The sequence below is a fragment of the Culex quinquefasciatus genome, chromosome 1 (genome assembly GCF_015732765.1).
Source record: "Culex quinquefasciatus strain JHB chromosome 1, VPISU_Cqui_1.0_pri_paternal, whole genome shotgun sequence".
Classification (NCBI taxonomy): Eukaryota; Metazoa; Arthropoda; class Insecta; order Diptera; family Culicidae; genus Culex; species Culex quinquefasciatus.
Window position 1 is genome coordinate 67,902,392 of NC_051861.1, and position 20,555 is coordinate 67,922,946.

General features: G+C 45.7%; 1 protein-coding gene across 7 annotated transcripts in view; it reads left to right on the top strand.

Annotated features, from left to right (window-relative positions):
* Nucleotides 1-1,244: 1,244 nt before the first annotated feature.
* The window catches only part of LOC6045520 (cytochrome P450 315a1, mitochondrial), a 93,339-nt gene continuing 74,028 nt past the window's right edge, over nt 1,245-20,555 (top strand). For 3 of the 7 annotated variants that reach the window (XM_038249468.1, XM_038249463.1, XM_038249465.1), the window contains exons 1-4: nt 1,245-1,717; nt 1,901-2,388; nt 2,445-2,651; nt 3,320-3,456. In XM_038249468.1, the coding sequence (XP_038105396.1) occupies nt 1,554-1,717; nt 1,901-2,388; nt 2,445-2,651; nt 3,320-3,456 (996 nt within the window). In that variant the 5' untranslated portion in view covers nt 1,245-1,553. Of the gene's footprint in view, nt 1,718-1,900; nt 2,389-2,444; nt 2,652-3,319; nt 3,457-15,645; nt 15,776-20,555 lie in introns of those variants that run through there. The other 4 variants (XM_038249469.1, XM_038249464.1, XM_038249467.1 and 1 more) reach the window with 4 other exon arrangements.

Genomic DNA, 20,555 nt, shown 5'->3' on the forward strand with positions numbered 1-20,555 from the left:
CGTCATAAACATAGATTTTGTAGACATAGCGATTATAACATTTTAGCGTCGAATTATGCCAAACTCGATTTCAAACCTCTTATTAAGATGTTTTGATTTCGAATACCTCAATAGTCATCGATTTTTTTTTTATTCCTGACTAAATAAATTTTAGATCGATCACAATACTTGCCACTTCTTGGTATAATTATGCGAACAGTAAATTGGTTCCGCTTTGACAGTTCTTAATTGAGGCCGCTTTGCGGACAACTATTCTGCACCCAGTTTTATAAGATTGAAAATTTACTCTCAAGGCAAGCAATCGGATGCAGCCGTTGAGAAAATTTAAAGTTTAGCTGGTGGAGTTTTTATTTACTTAAGTGTTCTTTCTTGACAGCCGGCTGCGGAAAGATCGAACAAAATTATATTATATCAGATTGATTTCAGCATAGCGATTCGAATATTCCGAGATATTATCCGATTTTACACGACAAGTTTGTTCACGCTTAAAAAGTTAAATGTGCAAATTTCTTCGAATAGTTTTACAGAGGAATAATATATCAATATAAACACAAACCGAAAACGATTTAATATGATAGAAAGAGCTTAATTAGCCAACGGTAATGCAAAAAGTCTCACGTTCCCGAGAGATATGGCGCTTCGCGGTGAAAATAATTCGAATATACGATAAAACGCGACTTTTCGTGGGGGTATTCCGTACCGTGATTTTTGTGCGATGCCTTAAAAATGCTGCAAAAAATGTTTTATCATATTCATACTGTTGCGAGTTTGTAGTGGTTTCAAACATCAGTTCATTAATTTTACTGTAACGGTTGAAGATCACTGCCCTTATATGCACATTAGAACCACACAACTTTGAATATGATCTTTCATAATAACACGCAGAAAAAAGTTTTGTAGAATCAGCCTGTACGAGGTTTGAATCAACAAAATTTTTGTTGAATATAATCAACGCCGATTTTGCGTTGAAACTGTGGTGGATGCCTTTATAGGTAAACATATAATATATGCAATAAGTGCGCAACTGCGTGTGGCGAATCATCACCAGTGCAGTGGACTCGTGTGCACGATAAACGATCGTATCGCGCTGAGTTGGATTGTGACTCTTGAGCATATCGGTCGCTCTTCTTAATAGGAGACACGCGGTCACCACAGAAACAAACCTTGATTTTCTCGATTCCACGAAAGTCTTTTGTTGTTTTGAAAAAGCTGCTTTGACGTTTAGCGTTGATTCAACAAAATTATGATTTTCAAATCAACAAAACGTTTTGTTGATTCAAATATGCCTTATTTTTCTGCGTGAACGGAACAATGTGTAAAGGCAAACGGTAAGATAAGATAAGGAGACAATGTGTTAAACATGTACTATAGCCACGGAATAAAGTGTATGCAATAAAATGAATACAAACGAAATAAAACTAAAACAAACGTAGCATACGAAATTATAAGAGAAAGCATTCTTGTGTTGAGCGAGAGTCTGTAGGTCAAAGTCAAAATCGAAACGATTCAGCAGTCTGGTTTTGGCTGTGGTGGAAGCAACAATTTGAGGAACTATGTGCAACGCTGCAAAGCCGTGGCTATACGTAAAGCGTAGTATAGGCTCAGCCGTAGCTGGTTCGAAAAAAGGTCAGATTCCATTCGAGCGCCTTCCAGGTCCATGGGCCCTCCCAGTATTAGGCCCGATCAACGATGCTGTGCGTCTTGGAAACCCAAAAACGTAAGCAACGCGTGTTATATGGTTTAGCATAAGTTAGTATTTGCAAGCGATAAGCTTATATGTGTAGCAGATGTTGATAGTGGTATGCGTAGTGAGCTCAATTGAAACTAATTTGTTTTATCTGTTCATGTTGGAATCATATCATATGATTAATGAACAATATGTTCGTGTATTTTTTAACAGCTTTCTGATTGTTTTCCATCAACATCAACTTTTCAGTTTGCATCTGACTGTTTCAAATTACCACCGAAAATTTGGACCGATATTTCGGATTAAAATATCCCAGGCAAATGCGGTGTTCATAAAAGATCCGGAAATGATGAGAAGTGTGTTTGTTTATGAGGGCAAGTATCCCAAACATCCGCTACCTGAGTCTTGGACATATTTCAACCAAAAACACAAATGTAAACGTGGCTTGTTTTTATGTAAGTACATATTTGAAATAAAGGTTCAATACAACTCGTTAATGCTTTTCAGGGATGATGAGGAATGGTTCAAGTATCGAAAGTTACTCAACCCGCTGATGATGCGTGATACTGACTGGATGGTTTTACCAATACAACGAATGTGTGAGAAAGCTGTTCAGAGCTTATCTGAAGGAGTTACTAAAGATAACCCATCATACGAAATCCAAAACATCGAGTCTACACTCTATAAATGGTCCATTGAAGGCAAGTATGATTTGAAAAAGGATAACTTTATTTAATTAATATTCTATATTTTTCAGTTATCCTATGTATCATGCTAGGCAACTCGTACAACACAACGAACATGGCAAAATTAAATACCCTCGTTAATGATTTCTCACGCACAGTGCATACAATTTTCCAATACAGTTCCGAGTTAATGATGATTCCACCACATCTGGCAGATTGCCTGCAGCTAAGTGCATGGAAAAAATTCGAACGATTAGTTCCAGAAACCCTAGCTTTAGGTTTGATTTATTGAAATTTTCTTTTCATTATTTTTTTATTATTTCTTTTTTCAATTAGAATGCATAGTACAAATTTGAATTTGTGACCTTATTAAACAAGCAAAGGGGGCGTTCTTTTATTACGTAACGCAGTTAAGAGGGGGGGGGGGGGTGTCGGCGTCTGTTATGAAAATTGGGGAAGGGGGGCGAGGGGTGAGTGTGATGAAAAAATATTTTACGTTACGCCAAAATTTTCATATAAGCACTTAAAAAAATTGCAAAAAGACCATGTGTTACGCGTTACAGGGAGGTAGGGTGTATCGCTCATCTGTTACGATTTGTAACGAAGGGGAGAGGGGGTCAAAAATTATTACGCAACTAGGTTGGGGGTGATGATGGGGAGGGGCGAAGGCCGTATTACGCTCCATACAAAATTTTAAAAATTTGCATGGAAATTTTGTTACGTGAGAGGGGAAGGGGTCCAGGAACCGCGTTACGTAATAAAAATGCATCCTATAATCATTCCCATTATTCCTTTTGTGCATAGAGCATTATTTTCTTGGTTCGATCTCTCTTTTTCTCGATCTCAACGTAATTCAACTGATCATGACTTAGTTTAGGTTAACTGCAAACTGTTTCATTCGTTTTAATGTATTAATTAATTGACTTTTTTCTCTCTACTTTACCAGCAAATAAAATTATCGACATTTCACTAGATGATATTGAGCGTGGGGACGGATTGCTGTCAAAAATGCAGGATTGCATTGCATCTCGAGACGACATTAAACGAATATTTGCAGATTTAATTATCGCAGCTGGAGATACGGTGAGAAAACAAGAGTTTTATACAGTCCAGACTCGATTATCCGAAGCCTCGATTATCTGAAGTTTCGATTATCCGAAGTTCGATTATCCAAAGAGCACAGTCCAGACTAAACTATCCGAAGCCTCGATAGAGGATTTGCAGCAAAGCTGAAAGACACATGTCGCCACATATGAACAAAAAGCGTAAACCAATGATTTTTTTGAAAAATGTGTTTTTCCTTCATAATCAACATTTTTATAAAACTTATGTCAGATAGGGATGAGAAAAATTATTTTCAAAAATTTGGTGTACAGCTTTCCAATATTTGTTTGATTTTTCTATGAGAATACTGTTAATTTAGAAAAAGATAGTAATTTGGACTATTTGGCAAGAAAGTCTGTCAAAAATCAATAACAATAGTTGAATATACGTTAACGCATCTGTTATCAACTATATAACTGTTTGTTCCATTGATATATACTAGGAAACTCATTTATTCGTGTTCCAAAACATGTTTTTTAAAGAAAATGTTCGGAGCGGACTGTATTTTTACTTCACTTCTCAGCGGACTTGGGAAACCAGTTTTGGGAGGATCGGAAGTATCGCAGGCAAACAAAAAACACTAGAATTTCTTTGCTCTAATTCTATTTAACTAAATCAACTTAACTATAGCGATTAGTTTGTGTTTCCTTCCGACGATCGCGACGCGGTGACTTTACGTCCGACCGGTTCGGCTGCTTGCGATGAACTTGCTCTTGTTTCGACGCGCAAGCTTCTCCTCGTCATCTTCTCCTTCGTTGCGCGCCAATTTTCTCGCACGACCGTCGTCGTGCGTCGCTCTTTCTCTTTCTCGCTGTTGCGCCGTCGTCAACGACGCGCCGTTGCTTGCTTCGGCTCACTTGCTGTCTCGCATACGCCGTTTCGCGCGCTCTCCGTCGTCTTTGACAGCAAAGCAGGCTGTGCAGCCATCGTCGCTACGACTGTCATCGCAGCAAGCGCAGGACTGCCAAAACCACTCCAAATTTTCTTCGAGCTGATCCTGTCAGGCTCGAACATCCTCCACCCGCGAAGAATTGCGTGCATTCTCCAGGCGATCCAAAGCTCACACTTCTGCCTTCCAGTTTCGGTCGGAACTCCAACACGTGGGTTGGCCAGCGTTCTGGCTCCCGTATGTTGTCCAAGAGGATCAGGCAAGTCTTGAGTTGTTTCTTCAGGGGGTTTCGTTGGCTTCGACCAGTTGCGTACTTGTATCATCATGTTGCTTAACTTCGTGCCGTACTTACAGGTCGTGTTGTTTCGTACAGACGCAGTTGACAGTCGCAGGGGCTGCCAAAAGGACTGAACGCCTCGAGGGATGAACTTCAGTACTTCCTGTTTCATGCCGATTGTCGGAAACCGGCATCTTGTTCTGCTTCTCCATGAACTTTCTCCAGGCCCTTCAGGTGTCACTCGCTTCAGTGGGTCGGTATACACCGACCGCTCGTGTGGATGGGATCTTACAATGCAGCTCATCTGCCTCGCTTTCGCTGGTGCTGCAACTCCTGGAAACATCAACCGCTCACCCACCATCAGCTGCATGCAAGCGGTAGCAGCTGTTAACGGCGCCGAGATCATCCTTGTACGCACCAACGCCGGCATCGTCTTCGTTGAATGTACCTCCGCGTGGAGCGGCAGGTAAAACTTTATTTGCTGCGTTTGATCACTCACTAAACTTGTTGTCTTGTAGGCTTTAACTTCACGCTCTTCGGTGTGCTGCTCCAACTCGGGTTCGTCCTCAAACGCCGTGGCTTGAGCCCGAACCGCTACTTTGCGCGCTACGCTGCTTCCAGTGGTGCTGTCCGTGTCCTGACTGAGCCCCACCTCGCGCAAAGCCAGCAAGTTGGCTCTGTCAGCGAGTTGGACTCCTGCAGGAATCACCGAGATGGTGGAACGTGGCTGCATCCTTTCGACGCCAGCCAACTCGTTCGCGTTGTGTATGTCCAGAGTGTTCTTCGTCAAATGTGTGTCGAACTTACTTGTGATCAATAAACCACGGCAGGGTTTTGGACTGCAGGGTTCGTCTCGAAAGTCCGCGACGGCTGACAGCGCGTCCGGCACTAGTTGTCCAGAGGAGCTGGCCTCTGGCGTCACTTGATCCGTTTCGGCTTGTTGTGGAGCACCAGGTTGCTCCACCTTCGTTTGTGTTGTCGGTTGCTTTGGGTTTCTCCAGTACTCGGCGTGCAGCAGGGTGTGGTGCCGCTTCATGCACGTCGCGCACGCTCCGGTGGACACACACTGCGCTGAGGTATGTCCCGTCCGAGGCAGTTGAAGCAGAACTGCTTCTCCTTAACCTTGATCAGCCGCTGGGGGACTGCCATCTCTAGAAACTGCGGACACTTTCAGCTCTTGTGCTGGCCTAGTCCGTACACGTCGCACGTCTGTGCCGGCTCCCTTCTCGCGGTCATGGCCATTTGTTGCTGACCTGGGTTGTCCGTTACGGTTTGTCCGGGTGGCTCCTTGGCAGGTTGTGACGTGTCCTCCACGTCAGCTATCTTGTTCTTCTCGATGACCTTGGGCTTCTCGATTATGGTGTTGTTCTCTGAACGTTCACCATGCTGGATGGTAAACTCCGGTCGAATCCGAACTCGCAAGTCCAGCTGCCCTTCCAGCAGCTTCCCGGGGCGCTTCGAGTTTTTGTCGATGACCGTCTCGTTGGCGCATTCGACGATCTTAGCGGTTGTTGGGTTCGTTGTCTCGTCCAGTCGTTGTTGTACACTAAGCGTGTACGCGTTTCTTCGTCGTGTGGGCTGGCTCACCTTTTGCAACTTCTCTTCGATGACCGTTAGGACCTCCGTGTGCAAGTCATCGAAGGCGTCGTAGAGAGCATCCTGCTCGTCCCGTAAGGTAGCCGAGACCATGCCGAGGATTTGACCGTACGCCGTGTGGTACGCATCGTACGCGGCTTCTACGTCCTTCTGGCACGTCTTCAACGTGGCCCATGTAAGCGTCGTGGCACTTGCCACGCTATCAAGTATAGTGGTGAGCTTACCTTGAGCCAGCTCACGCTGGTGGACGATCTCGCTAAACCGCTCCATCTCCTTCGCACTTGCCGCCTTCTCCGAGTTCACCAGCCTTTTCGGTGACTTCCTCGGACGAAGCTCTTCGACCACCGTTGCTTCAGTGGCAGGGCACTGTTACGGAACGGCTGCTGGAACCGTTCGCCTTCACTTTCTCTCTGCGACGAACTTCCGGAACCACTTCCCAGAACGTTCTTCGCGTTTTCTTTCGGAACCACTTTCGCGGAAGTCTTTCAATTCGAGCGTCTTCACTCCCGGACCAAGTTCATAGAAGGTTTCGCTCCACTTATCGGAGTTCACTTCCAGGACCACTCCCCGAAAACTTCTTCCGTCTCTGCCTGCAACTTCCGCTTCTTCTTCTCTGGAGTCGACGCGTCCTTACTCAGCGCTGCTCCCGGGAGTTGTTGCAGGCACTTTATGGTAGTTTCCGGCACACGAGGGACACCAACAATCGGACCCAGTGTCCGAACCAAGCACGGAAAACAGCCAAGTCTGTAATCGCGGTACTTGGGGGAACTTTGTGACCTCTTGGCCGGAACTTCACTTCACTTGAGCCTTCTTTTCGGAACCTTTTTCCGGTTTCAGAATGTGGGGATGTGAGCCGTTCCGCCTTCGATAGCTCTCTGGTCCGTCGAGCTGTTCCCCCGTGCTGGTCCTTCTCACCTGGTGAAGTTGTGGTGTCCGCTGGGCGGCTTCTTGTCCCAAGTTGGCCAAACACAAAACACGCACTTTACAAACTTTCACACTATACAATATTTATTACAAAACACCTTTTACATTACATACACGATTTATTCTCTAAGTACATTTATTCTAACATTAAACACAAATAAAATATAAAATTGTCTCGGGGTTTGCCGTGACCCGTTCACCACCGCAGCAAGTGGGCAATAGAGCGAGGCTTGCCGATCGCTCTTCGCTGCTCCCGACGATCCCGCGCGCATGATGAGGTCGTAGTAGTACGGTGGGATCGCTGCGATGTTCTCCGTCGACAGGTCTGGAACCCATCGACAGCGATCCCTCCGATAGTCCGGATCCTCGTACTCGAACATTCTCACCCACCCTGAAGCAGCTGGTGATTCTGAAAAGAAAAAAGAAACTCCCCTTCGACGCACACGGAACCAAAGAACGACTGGACTGCTCATGAAGACTCGGAATCAGGTGTTGGTAGAATGCAAAGCTTGACGACTGGCCGCTTGTAGCTCCGAGTAGCTGTCCTAACGGTCACCACTCGAACAACTCCGTCTTCTCCAGGGTGTAGTTCTTCGATCCGTCCAAGTTTCCAACGCATCGGAGGTTGATTCTCGTCCACGATGATTACCAGCATGCCGACGTCCACCTTGACCGGCGATTTCCAATTCTTTGGCTTGGCTTGCAACTGAGTCAGGTACTCCTTCCTCCAGCGTGTCCAAAAGTCCTGAAGCTGTCGTTGTACCAGCTGCCAACGACTCAAGCGGTTCAGCTTCTCGTTGCTGTAGTCCGGTTCCGGTAATGCATTGATTGGTCCTCCAGTCAAGAAATGGGCCGGTGTCAGGGGTTCTAGGTCTGTAGGGTCATCTGAGAGAGGTGTCAAGGGTCGGGAGTTCAAAACGCCTTCAACTTGAACCAAGAGTGTGTTGAAGTCCTCCGCGGATACCGTGCTGTTCCCCAAGACTCGTAGAAGATGGTACTTCGCCGAGCGGACAGCAGCCTCCCACAATCCACCGAAGTGTGGGGCGCTGGGTGGGTTGAAATGCCAATTAATGCCTTCCTTGGTGGCTTCCCGACAAATGACCTCTCGATCAGATTCCAACATGTTGAACAGTTCCAACAATTGGTTCCTTGCCCCTACAAAGTTCGTGCCGTTATCAGAGTAGATATCGCTTGGCCTACCTCGCCGTGCGATGAATCTGCGTAACGCTTGAAGGAATCTCTCGGTGGAGAGATCAGAGACGTGCTCCATGTGTACGGCCTTTGTACACATACAAACGAAGACCGCAACGTACGATTTAATCGCAGTTCTGCCTCTTCCAGCCTTCGTAAACACAGGTCCAAAGAAATCAAGGCCTACTTTGAGGAACGGTTTACATGTAGTAACACGAGCTGATGGTAATTGTCCCATTTGTTGTTGGAGAACAATAGGCTTAGCTCGAAAACAACGCTGACAACGGTGATAAACAGATCTGGCTGTATTCCGACCTCTTAGTGGCCAGAAACGCTGCCGAACTGCTGCGAGAAGTTGTTGTGGTCCAGCATGCAGCAGTTGTTCGTGGTAGTCCTCGAAGATCAGCTGAGTCAGTGAATGCTTAGCTGGCAAAACCATGGGATGCTTGGTGTCGTGTGTCTCCTGCGAGTGCGATAACCTTCCACCCACGCGTAGAATACCGTTTTTGTCAACAGCAGGGGTGAACCAGCGCAGTGGAGAGCTTCGAGCAACCGACTTCCCTTCCGACAAAGCCTTCAGTTCGTCCGCGAACACCTCCCGTTGGACCATTCCAACGATGGCCAGTTCAGCACGCTTGAACTCCGTCGCAGAGAGGAATTTATGTTGTTTAGGTGATGTTTGGTGACGCAGCATAGCTTTCAGCCGTAACCAGTACGCCGTTGACCTGACGAGCTTCATGTACGAGGAATACCTTGGAACGAAGTCAACGCTGAACGGTGTTTGTTCTTGAGTTGCTGTGCAGGCCGTCTTTCTCCTCTCCGGTGCCTCATCCGGGGACACGGTTGGTTGCGATGGCCATTGATCCTTCTCCAATTTCAAGAAAATCGGTCCCTCCCACCAGATCACGTTACTTCCGATCATGTCAGGCGGGATTCCACGTGAGATCAGATCAGCTGGGTTGATCGTTCCTGGTACGTGGTGCCAAGTGTGACCTGCCGTCAACGCCTGAATCTTGGCGACGCGATTTGCCACGTACGTGACCCAGGTGCTTGGTACAGCCCTCAGCCACATCAAAACGCAGGTTGAATCCGTCCAGTAGTACACGTTCACCGAAACCTTCAGAGCTTGCAGAACCTTTTCCACAAGTAGTGCTCCCAGATACGCACCACAGAGCTCAAGACGGGGCAGAGTTTGGAGTTTGCGGGGTGCGACCTTCGATTTCGACGTCAACAGGTGAACCGAAATGTTGCCTTCAGCGTCCATGCTGCGAAGGTAAATGCACGCTCCGTACGCCTTTTCAGACGCGTCCGTGAAACAGTGCAGCTCGAACTTTGTGGCTCCTCGTGCCAGCACACAGCGCGGAATTCGAAGCTCGTTCAAGTGAGGAATTTTTAGCAAAAAACGTCGAATTTTCTCACCCACCGTCGCTGGTAACTCCGTGTCCCAGTCGATCGGTTTCCCAGTTTCCTTGTCGATCAGATCCCACAAATCCTGGAGGTAGATTTTCGCCCCAACGACGCAAGCTCCTATCAGGCCGAGTGGGTCGAAAAGTCGTGCGACAATTGATGTGACGATCCGTTTCGTCAAAGGTTGATTGGATTTGATTTCAGGAATTTGGAAGTTGAACCTGAATTGATCAATTCTTGGTAGCCACGTCAGACCCAGTGTCTTAACGCTTGCGTCCTGATCCCAGCTGACCTCGTCAGCGAAAGCCAAATTCTCGTTCGGAACTCCCTTGAGTGCGTCTTCCCAGTTCGACGCCCATTTCCGCAATCTCAACCCACCGCTGGCCATCATTCCATCGTACTGTTGGCGCAGGTTGATTGCGGTGTCCAGATCAGCAGCTCCACAAATAACATCATCCATGTAAATGTCATCGTCGACAGATTCCGCCGCCAACGGGAACCGTTCCCGTTCGTCAGTCGCGAGCTGCTTGAGTGTGCGTGTTGCTAAGAACGGTGCAGGCTTGGTGCCGTAGGTCACCGTGGATAGCTCGTACGAGGCCACCTCCTCGTCCGGTCCAAACCTCCATTTGATGCTTTGAAGTGGTCGGTCCTCTGGGTCCATGTCGGTCTGTCGAAACATTTTCTCGACATCGGCGACCAGCATCACCTGGCGAACGCGAGCTCGTAGCATGATCGTACGCAGGTCTTGTTGCACTATTGGCCCTACCAACAGTGTGTCGTTCAAGGAGACGCCCGTGGAAGTTTTGCATGAGGCATCAAACACCACCCTACACTTTGTTGTAGTGCTTGACTCGCGTAGAACAGGGTGATGCGGAAGGAAGCACCGCTTGACGTTCGCCCGTGAATCGTCATCCACCTTCTCCATGTGCCCTAGAGTTATGTACTCCGTCATGAAGTCGTTGTACTGTTTACGCAATTCCAAGTCCCTTTCCAGTCTCCTTTCCAATCCGTACAGCCGTTTGGTTGCGATCTCCTCCGAGTCGCCTAGCTGTTCCAAACCTCCTTCGTGTTTTGGTAGAGTGACCGTGTAGCGCCCATCCGGTGCCCGTTTCACCGTGCGCTGATACTGCTCCTCGCAGCGAGTTTCATCCACCGAGTAGTTGTTGGAGTCACCTACTTCCTCGCAGGCCCAAAACCTCTCCAGCAACTCGTCCAACCGATCAGTGAGCGCCATGTTGCAGGTGATCGTGGTTGGTTGTGAAGTCTCTACCACCTCGCCGGAAATGATCCAACCGAAAACCGATTCAGTTAGACTTGGCAATCCGTTGCCGAGCGACAGCTCTTTCCCAGTCTTGAAGAAGCTGAAGAATGCCTGAATGCCAATCACCAGATCGACACTCCCTGGTTTGAAGAATGACGGATCGGCCAGATCGATGCCGTCTGGAATTTCCCATTCCGTGATGTCCACTTGAGTCATTGGGAGATCAACTGTGACCTTTGGAAGCACGATAAAGTGAAGGTCCCGTGAGAAGATCGAAAACCGTGACTTGATGGTGGCTTGAACCCTATGTTTAGCCTTGGTGGTGGCATTTCCGATGCCAGTGATCGAAACGTCGACCTTTTCCCGTTGTATCCTCAGTTGTTGACAAAGTTTCTCCGATATGAAGTTGCATTCAGATCCGGAGTCGAGCAGCGCACGTGCCGGTACGCGAAGACCATGCTCGTTCTCGATCAGTACCACAGCGGTTGCCAATAGTATTTTCGACGTTCGACGATTAGCCACGTGGGAGGACACCTGCTCACCAACGGCTGTGCTTGCGGTTTCACCTAGCGTAGATTGGCGTTGATTGTTGTTGCTCGTAGTCGGCACCATCTCGGTCGGGTTACTACGCGCATTTCCTCCTCCTTCCGGTTGGAAACATACCATCGTATGATGTTTGGCCTTGCAATTCCTGCACGAGAAGCGAGATGTGCACTTCTTGGCTTGATGACCTGACCTCAGACAGTTGCGACAGAGGTTGTTGTTACGGATGAACGATTCCCTACTCGCGACCGACATTTTTTGGAAAGTCGGACAGATGTAGAGTCCGTGCGATTCGGGACACGCTGGGCATTTTGAGATCGGCTTCTGGATAGCGTTGTGGCTAACCCGAACCTGAAACGGCTTCTTCTTCGCGGCTGCGTTAGAGTCCTGTTTGTACTCCGACGTCTTCACGGGTAACGCTTCGAGAATCCGTACTCGACGCGTGAGAAAATCCGTCAGATTTTTCAAAGAGTCCGTTTCCTTCGTAGATGTAAACTCCTCCCATCCACGCCGCGTAGCAGGGTCCAACCTTGAGCTCAGAAGTTCCACCAAAAGTAGATCCTTGTAATCGTTGGGCTGAACCACCTGGTCCAGGGACTGAACGATCATATTGAACGATTCCACCAGCTTGTGCAGATCCTTTGCGGACTCCTTCACCAGAACAGGAAGCTCGAAGAAGGACTGCGCCTGTTTCTTCTTCAGCAGTTTGTGGTTGTTGTACTCCTTAGTCAGGGTTTCCCAAGCTAGTGCGTAATTGGCCTTAGAGATCTTTATGTTCGCGATGTGTGACAAAGCTTCGCCTATCAGACTACTGCGCAAATAATGAAATTTCTCGACATCTGGCAAATCGGTCTTCCAATGGATTAGTGAGGTGTAAAGATCCCTAAAACTCAACCATTCATCGATGTTTCCATCGAATTTTGGAGAGTAATTGGTGGAAGACGAACATGATCCATAGAGCCTGACGACGTTGATTGATCAGCTGGAAGGGTTGATTGATTGAGGTTGGGTTGCGTGAAATCCTTCAACTTGTCCAGCAGAAAAGATTTGACCTCGTAGTACAGATTTTCCCAACTTGATCGTTCCTTGTCAAATGTTGCAGTGGTGCCCTCAAAATCGTCGTGCGCCATGATGTCACTTGTGACCTCGCTCATCAATTCCCACAGTTCATCCAGACGCTCGAGACGAACATTGATTTGGTTGGCGGTCGCATCTTCCGGGTAATCGTCTTTGAACTGGCAAATGATGTTAAACGAAGCTTGATGGCTTTTGAGCTTCGCCAGAAGCACCTTCAGCGAGGTCGTGGCAGTCGCCACCGTTGATTTCGGAAGTCGCGGCATGACGTTGAGCGTGATTGACCGGGAAAATGAGATGCAGTTGTAGTGACCGTACGTCTGTCCAGCAACGACAAGACATATACTGTGGCTGTGGCAGCTTACCTGCCCAACAGTTTACTGCGCTGGGTAAATTTGAATGAAACGTCGCAGATCCACAGTCCGTTAACGGTCCACGCAGGTCTGTGCAAACAACAGCCTAGCAGGATACCGAAGAAAACCGTCCAACAACCAGAAAACGAGCAACAAAGCGGAGTCTCAGAGCAGCCAAATCGAATCGTTCCAAACCGAGGAGAGTGAGAGGGCAGATGTAGTACCAAAAAAGTCTTACTTCGGCGTGACATATACTGTGCCTCACCTGGAGAACTAACAGCAACACCAACACGAAGTAGCGAAGAATCACGTTGAAGCGGATGGGTTAACACCCAGGGATTGCGCGCCAAAGAATGGTAACTCGAAGCGGTGTTTGTGTGTGCATCGAAAACGGGATTTATTGTGTAGTAACCAAATGAGTTTGCCCCGGCAGGGCATATACTAGTGTGTTACCTATGCAAACAGGTTTGAGTGCGATGCCCTGGTCGACGGCTGCAATTCCACACGGTTGTACACGTGGCCGGCTTCGTCCAGCCTGCCAACACCGATCGGTCGGCGTCCACCGAGTTGTCGTCCCGTACCAGCGTGCCGCGCTAGCGTCCCAAGCCAGCGAACCAGCGTCGCCGTTCCGTACCAGCGAACCGTACTGGTGATCCAGGCCGGCGTTCAGTACCGCCGTTCCTTGCCGGCGTCCAAAGCTACACCAGCAGCACACGAACTCGATGATGATGAGTTGATGCCACAGATTTCGTATTCACCGGCGGATTCCCGCACCGTTAGTTGTCCAAATCGAAACTCAGCAGTCGTCCTCGCTCGAGTAGTCCGTGTCGGTAGTTGACCGCACCAGCGGTTGACCACACCGACGATTGGTAGCGGCTGAAGTTGCCACGGGGCCGTTCCGATGGCCGGTTGACTCGGAAGTCGTAAAGTCACAGCAGGACGTAAAAGAAGTTGGTGTTAGAGTGGAGTTCGGCTTCGGCCAAGACATATACTAGGCGTAGTGCGGAGTTAGCTTACCTCACCAGAAAGGCAGTTACATGGAGTAAGCTACCGCGATGGCCGATCCTCGCCGTGATGAAAAGGTCCTTTTGATCCCGACAGGACAATGCGGAGTCCCGTTGAATGCCCGGTTGCAATGGCGTCGTACAGCGTCGCGACCTGGTTTCGCGCGCTGCTGCTGCGATGGCGTCGTCCCCGCGGTTCACGCGGCCCAGACGATCCGAATGTGTTGCCTCGACGGTCCTTCCCGGAGTTATCCGGTTCGAAGGACCAGCAATGTGGGGATGTGAGCCGTTCCGCCTTCGATAGCTCTCTGGTCCGTCGAGCTGTTCCCCCGTGCTGGTCCTTCTCACCTGGTGAAGTTGTGGTGTCCGCTGGGCGGCTTCTTGTCCCAAGTTGGCCAAACACAAAACACGCACTTTACAAACTTTCACACTATACAATATTTATTACAAAACACCTTTTACATTACATACACGATTTATTCTCTAAGTACATTTATTCTAACATTAAACACAAATAAAATATAAAATTGTCTCGGGGTTTGCCGTGACCCGTTCACCACCGCAGCAAGTGGGCAATAGAGCGAGGCTTGCCGATCGCTCTTCGCTGCTCCCGACGATCCCGCGCGCATGATGAGGTCGTAGTAGTACGGTGGGATCGCTGCGATGTTCTCCGTCGACAGGTCTGGAACCCATCGACAGCGATCCCTCCGATAGTCCGGATCCTCGTACTCGAACACAGAAGGTTCTGGACGCATCCAAGATGGCGTCGCTTAGCACTTTTTTCACTTGCTCTTCGGACGCATTCTGGTCGATTCCAAAATGGCGTCGCCTTTTTCACACAGGGTACTTTTCCAAAATGGCGTCCTTTTGATCACCACATTTTTTCACCAAGAAAAGACCCTCCGCCTTTTGTCCTTCACTTTACCCGCAAATCCCGGCACTTCTAATTCAATTTATCCGGGTCGTTTGGACCATGTACGGAGCGGACTGTATTTTTACTTCACTTCTCGGCGGACTTGGGAAACCAGTTTTGGGAGGATCGGAAGTATCGCAGGCAAACAGAAAACACGAGAATTTCTTTGCACTAGTTCTATTTAACTAAATTAACTTAACATTAGCGATTAGTTTGTGTTTCCTTCCGACGATCGCGACGCGGTGACTTTACGTCCGACCGGTTCGGCTGCTTGCGATGAACTTGCTCTTGTTCCGACGCGCAGGCTTCTCCTCGTCCTCTTCTCCTTCGTTGCGCGCCAAAGTTTTCTCGCACGACCGTCGTCGTGCGTCGCTCTTTCTCTTTCTCGCTGTTGCGCCGTCGTCAACGACGCGCCGTTGCTTACTTCGGCTCACTTGCTGTCTCGCATACGCCGTTTCGCGTTCTCTCCGTCGTCTTTGACAGCAAAGCAGGCTGTGCAGCCATCGTCGCTACGACTGTCATTGCAGCAAGCGCAGGGCTGCCAAAACCACTCCAAATTTTCTTCGAGCTGATCCTGTCAGGCTCGAACAGAAAAAGTTCACCAATTTTTGCGCGCCCAAAAATGTATGTTTATTATTTTAAAGCAAACAAATTTTCTCGTCTTTTGCAACCAGTTTCATTAAGATTGATGCAGGGAATCTTGAGAAATAATCGATTTTGTTCTTCAATCCGGCAGAAAGGCATACGATTCTAGACAACCCTGTTAGACTGCAGTCCCGCGGTCGTGCGATTCGAAGCGTTATCTGCTCGATGTCGATTGAGTCCTGCCATTTTCGAGCGTTTGTCGTGCGTTTTGATCGAATGTCAAAAGGTGACATCTAGTGCGTGTAAAAATCTTGGCAGGCGTTGATACAAATCAATGACAGTTGAATTTTCGTGGGTTTCCAAAGTAATTAGTTTAATTTATAGTAAATAAAATTCTTATATTTAGTGAAAAAAACTGATTCAGGAGCATGACGGAACCCAGAAAAACCAAAGGATTGAGGTAAGGAATATTTATTATGGTTTGTTCACACTTTTTGTTAAATCAATAATTTATTTTAGATGGGTTGAAAAATGTTGTGGCCACCAAGTATGAACCAAAGCCGATTTACGAGCTTGTGACAAATTACAATCAACTTTATTTGACAACAATAATAAAAACTAACTTAATCCACCTATGTGGTTGATGCCTTCCTCACTTTTCACCAACAATGGGTAATATGAGTGGTTTGGACACATATTTCAGCTATTTTTTTTAGGTCCAGAAATATTAGTACACAGATATCACATTAGTTGTCATAACTCGAGACAGGGTTGCCAGATTTTCAATTATGTGGACTCGTTGGAAAGGTCTCTCAATTATCTAACCAACGATGGTTCGGATGATGGATCCGGACATCGTTTACATACATTTAAGTAAGATCCGGCTTCAAAAAAGTACATAAATATCACTTAAGTGGTCATAACTCGAGACAGGGTTGCCAGATTTTCAATTATATGGACTCGTTGGAAAGGTCTCTCGATTACTTAACCAACGATGGGTCGGATGATTGATCCGGACATCGTTTACATACATTTAAGTGAGATCCGGCTTCAAAAAAGTACATAAATATCACTTAAGTGGTCATAACTCGAAACAGGGTTGCCAGATTTTCAATTATGTGGACTCGTTGGAAAGGTCTCTTGATTACCTAACCAAAGATGGGTCGGATGATTGATCCGGACATCGTTTACATACATTTAAGTGAGATCCGGCTTCAAAAAAGTACATAAATATCACTTAAGTGGTCATAACTCGAGACAGGGTTGCCAGATCTTCAATGTTGTGGACTTGTTGGAAAGGTCTCTTGATTACCTAACCAACGATGGATCGGATGATGGATCTGGACATCGTTTACATACATTTAAGTGAGATCCGGCTTCAAAAAAGTACATAAATATCACTTAAGTGGTCATAACTCGAGACAGGGTTGCCAGATCTTCAATGTTGTGGACTCGTTGGAAAGGTCTCTTGATTACCTAACCAACGATGGGTCGGATGATGGATCCGGATATCGTTTACATGCATATAATTGAGATCCGGATATATGTGAAAACACATTTTTATACATAACTTTTGAACTACTTATCGAAACTTCAAACAATTCAATAGCGATGTATGGGATCCTAAACCAAGTTGAATGCAACTGGTTCGATCAAAATCGGTTCAGCCAGTGCTGAGAAAACTTGGCAAGATTTTTGAACACATACATACATACACACACACACACACATACACACACACACACACACACATACACACACACACACATACACACACACACACAGACATTTGTTCAGTTTTCGATTCTGAGTCGATATGTATACATGAAGGTGGGTCTTCGAGCTTTTAATAAAAAGTTCATTTTTAGAGCAGGATTATAGCCTTACCTCAGTGAGGAAGGCAAAAAGGATTGTTTGCAAATGAAAATTCTTTTTTTTTTCATCAAATTAACCAAAAAAATCTGAAACGAGAACGTACGACAATGGCAGGACAATCTGAATAACAAAGGCGCCCGAAAACGGCCCGACAACGGCCCGTCAACGTCGATTTTCTCGAAAGCCGATTTCGTCGATCGTCGGACAAAGTGTTGCATATACGCACGAAAAGGGCCCGAATTCCGTCGGACAAACCGTCGGAATTCGGGCCGTTTTGTCGAGCCGTCGGGCCGTTTTCGGACCGTTGTCGGCCCCGTCCGTCAGTCAGGGAAGTAACCTCATTTTGGCGCCACCTATATTTGAAACACAGTCGCGCTGCAAAACCTCAATTATTGAGGTTTTGCAGCGAGACTGTAGTTGATAAAAGATGACGTATAAACAACATTTTTTTTTTACAGACTTTCTTGCCAAATAGTCCAAATTACTATCTTTTTCTAAATTTACAGCAGTGGTGACCAAAGTATGGCCCGCGGGCTATTTTGTGGCCCGCGATCCCATTTTGAATGATCAAGTAAAATGGCCCGTTGATGGGCGAATCCCAGACCCTTACCTTTCACAACTAACTACTCCACGCGATGCTTACGTAGTTCTGTGTTAAATTCAATCAAATTTGATCAAACGGTCAGTTTGATCGAGTTCCACAATAGGGCTGGGAAAAGAGCCTGCGGTTTCGCTACCTTTTTCTAAGTAAGTTCAGCATCAACACTTCCCGTGCTCCTAATGCTTATTTCCTGCCCCGGTGGAGATGGGAGCGGCCGGCAATCGATGGCTTTCATGGTGCTGGCTGTCCTGTCCTGGTAGAATTGGTTTTAATTCCTTTCAATCAATTTCTAAGCAACCTGGGCTGGATAATCATCACACAAACATGACGAAATGCAGACTGGATAAGATCACCATATCCATGCGAATGCGAAACTTTTTTCACACGTTTCAATGTGAGTGAAACTTGTGATGAAACTAGTAAATATTGTCAAAATATTCATCAAATATTTAAAAAAGTCATTATGACCATTTCAATAAACTGAGCCTCAAACTTAAGTTGCACTTAAAAACATTCCACCTCGGGATTCGAACTCATGACAGTTGGATAACGAAACTGATTGACTACCATCTGATTCAGACCGAAAAAAAATTTAAATCGGAAGAATAAGGCGGTTGCAAATATTTTTCAAAGCTTTTGTTTGTTAAGTGCAAGCTGAAATCCATTTAAAACGCATTCCTCTCAACGTTCTCGTGATCCTGCACTGAAGCGAATTCAAAAAGATTTGCAAAAGGTTATTGACCACAGATTCACTCTCCTGCGAAATGAAAAGTTCGCAAGAGATGTCGAACAAATTAAACCTTATTCCAAACCTTTTTGGAAACTTTCAAAGGTTCTTAAGAAACCTCAAAACCCATCCCTTCTTTAAAAGATGGTGATAATATTCTATTAACTAATGGGGAAAAGCTCAAAAACTTGCCCTGCAGTTTGAGAGTGCTCATAATTTCAACTTGAATGTTTTGAGTCCTATTGAAAATCAAATTTCAATAGAATTTCAGAATATTGTTGAACAAGAATTTTCATCAGATGAAGTTTTTAATACGGATCTGAATGAAATAAAATCTATTATCAAAAAATTTAAAAATATGAAAGCCCCTGGTGAGGATGGCATTTTTTACATTTTAATTAAAAAATTACCAGAAGTAACTTTAAGTTGCTTGGTCAAAATTTTCAACAAATGTTTTGATTTGGCATATTTTCCCAGTAGTTGGAAAAATGCCAAAGTAATTCCGATTTTGAAACCGGATAAAAATCCTGCTGAAGCCTCAAGCTATCGGCCCATTAGTTTGCTTTCATCTATTAGTAAATTATTCGAAAGAATAATTCTTAATAGAATGATGACGCACATTAATGAAAATTCAATTTTCGCTGATGAGCAGTTTGGATTTCGCCTTGGGCATTCAACTACTCATCAGTTGTTGAGAGTTTCAAATTTAATTCGAAGCAACAAATCTGAGGGCTATTCTACTGGCGCTGCTCTTCTTGATATAGAAAAAGCATTTGACAGTGTTTGGCATAAAGGATTGATTGCAAAATTGAAAAGGTTTAATTTTCCGATTTATATCGTGAAAATTATTCAAAATTATTTGACGGATCGTACTCTGCAGGTATGTTATCAGAATAGCAAATCTGATCAACTACCTGTACGTGCTGGCGTCCCTCAAGGAAGCATTTTGGGTCCAATTTTATACAATATTTTTACTTCTGACTTGCCTGATTTGCCCCCAGGATGTCAGAAATCACTTTTTGCTGATGACACAAGCATCTCCGCCAAAGGCAGAAGCCTTCGTGTCATCACAAGAAGATTGCAAAAAAGCTTGGATATTTTCAATTCTTATTTGAAAGAATGGAAAATTACTCCAAATGCTGCAAAAACTCAACTTATTATTTTCCCTCACAAACCAAGGGCCGATTTTCTTAAACCAAAAAGTCATCACATTATAAAGATGAATGAGGTAAATTTAAAGTGGGAGGATCAAGTGAAATATCTTGGACTTGGTTTTGACAAAAACCTTACTTACAAGGATCACATTGAAAGTATCCAGGTTAAATGTAACAAATATATTAAATGTTTGTATCCACTTATAAACAGGAATTCTAGACTTTGTCTCAAGAATAAACTGTTAATTTATAAACAAATTTTCAGACCTGCCATGCTTTATGCTGTGCCGATCTGGACAAGCTGTTGCTTAACCAGGAAGAAAAACTTCAGAGGATTCAGAACAAAATTCTGAAAATGATTCTGAAACTTCCTCCCTGGTTCAGCACCAGTGAACTTCATCAATTAGCCGAAGTTGACACTTTGGATGTTATGTCCAATAAGATAATTGATGCATTTCGACAAAAATCATTGCAGTCTTCAGCTGCATTGATCCGCTCTTTATATAGTTTATAAGTTAGTTTTAAGGTATCCCTTTTCCCTTTTGTACATGTAGGACCTCCTACATTTGAAATCACTGAATAGCGAAAGCTACAATATTTCATGAATAAATGAAAGTTGCTAGTATTTAAAATTGAGGTGAAAAGTCATCGTGTGTGATTGGACACTCAATAATATTTTAACTGAATGAATGTACATGGAAAAG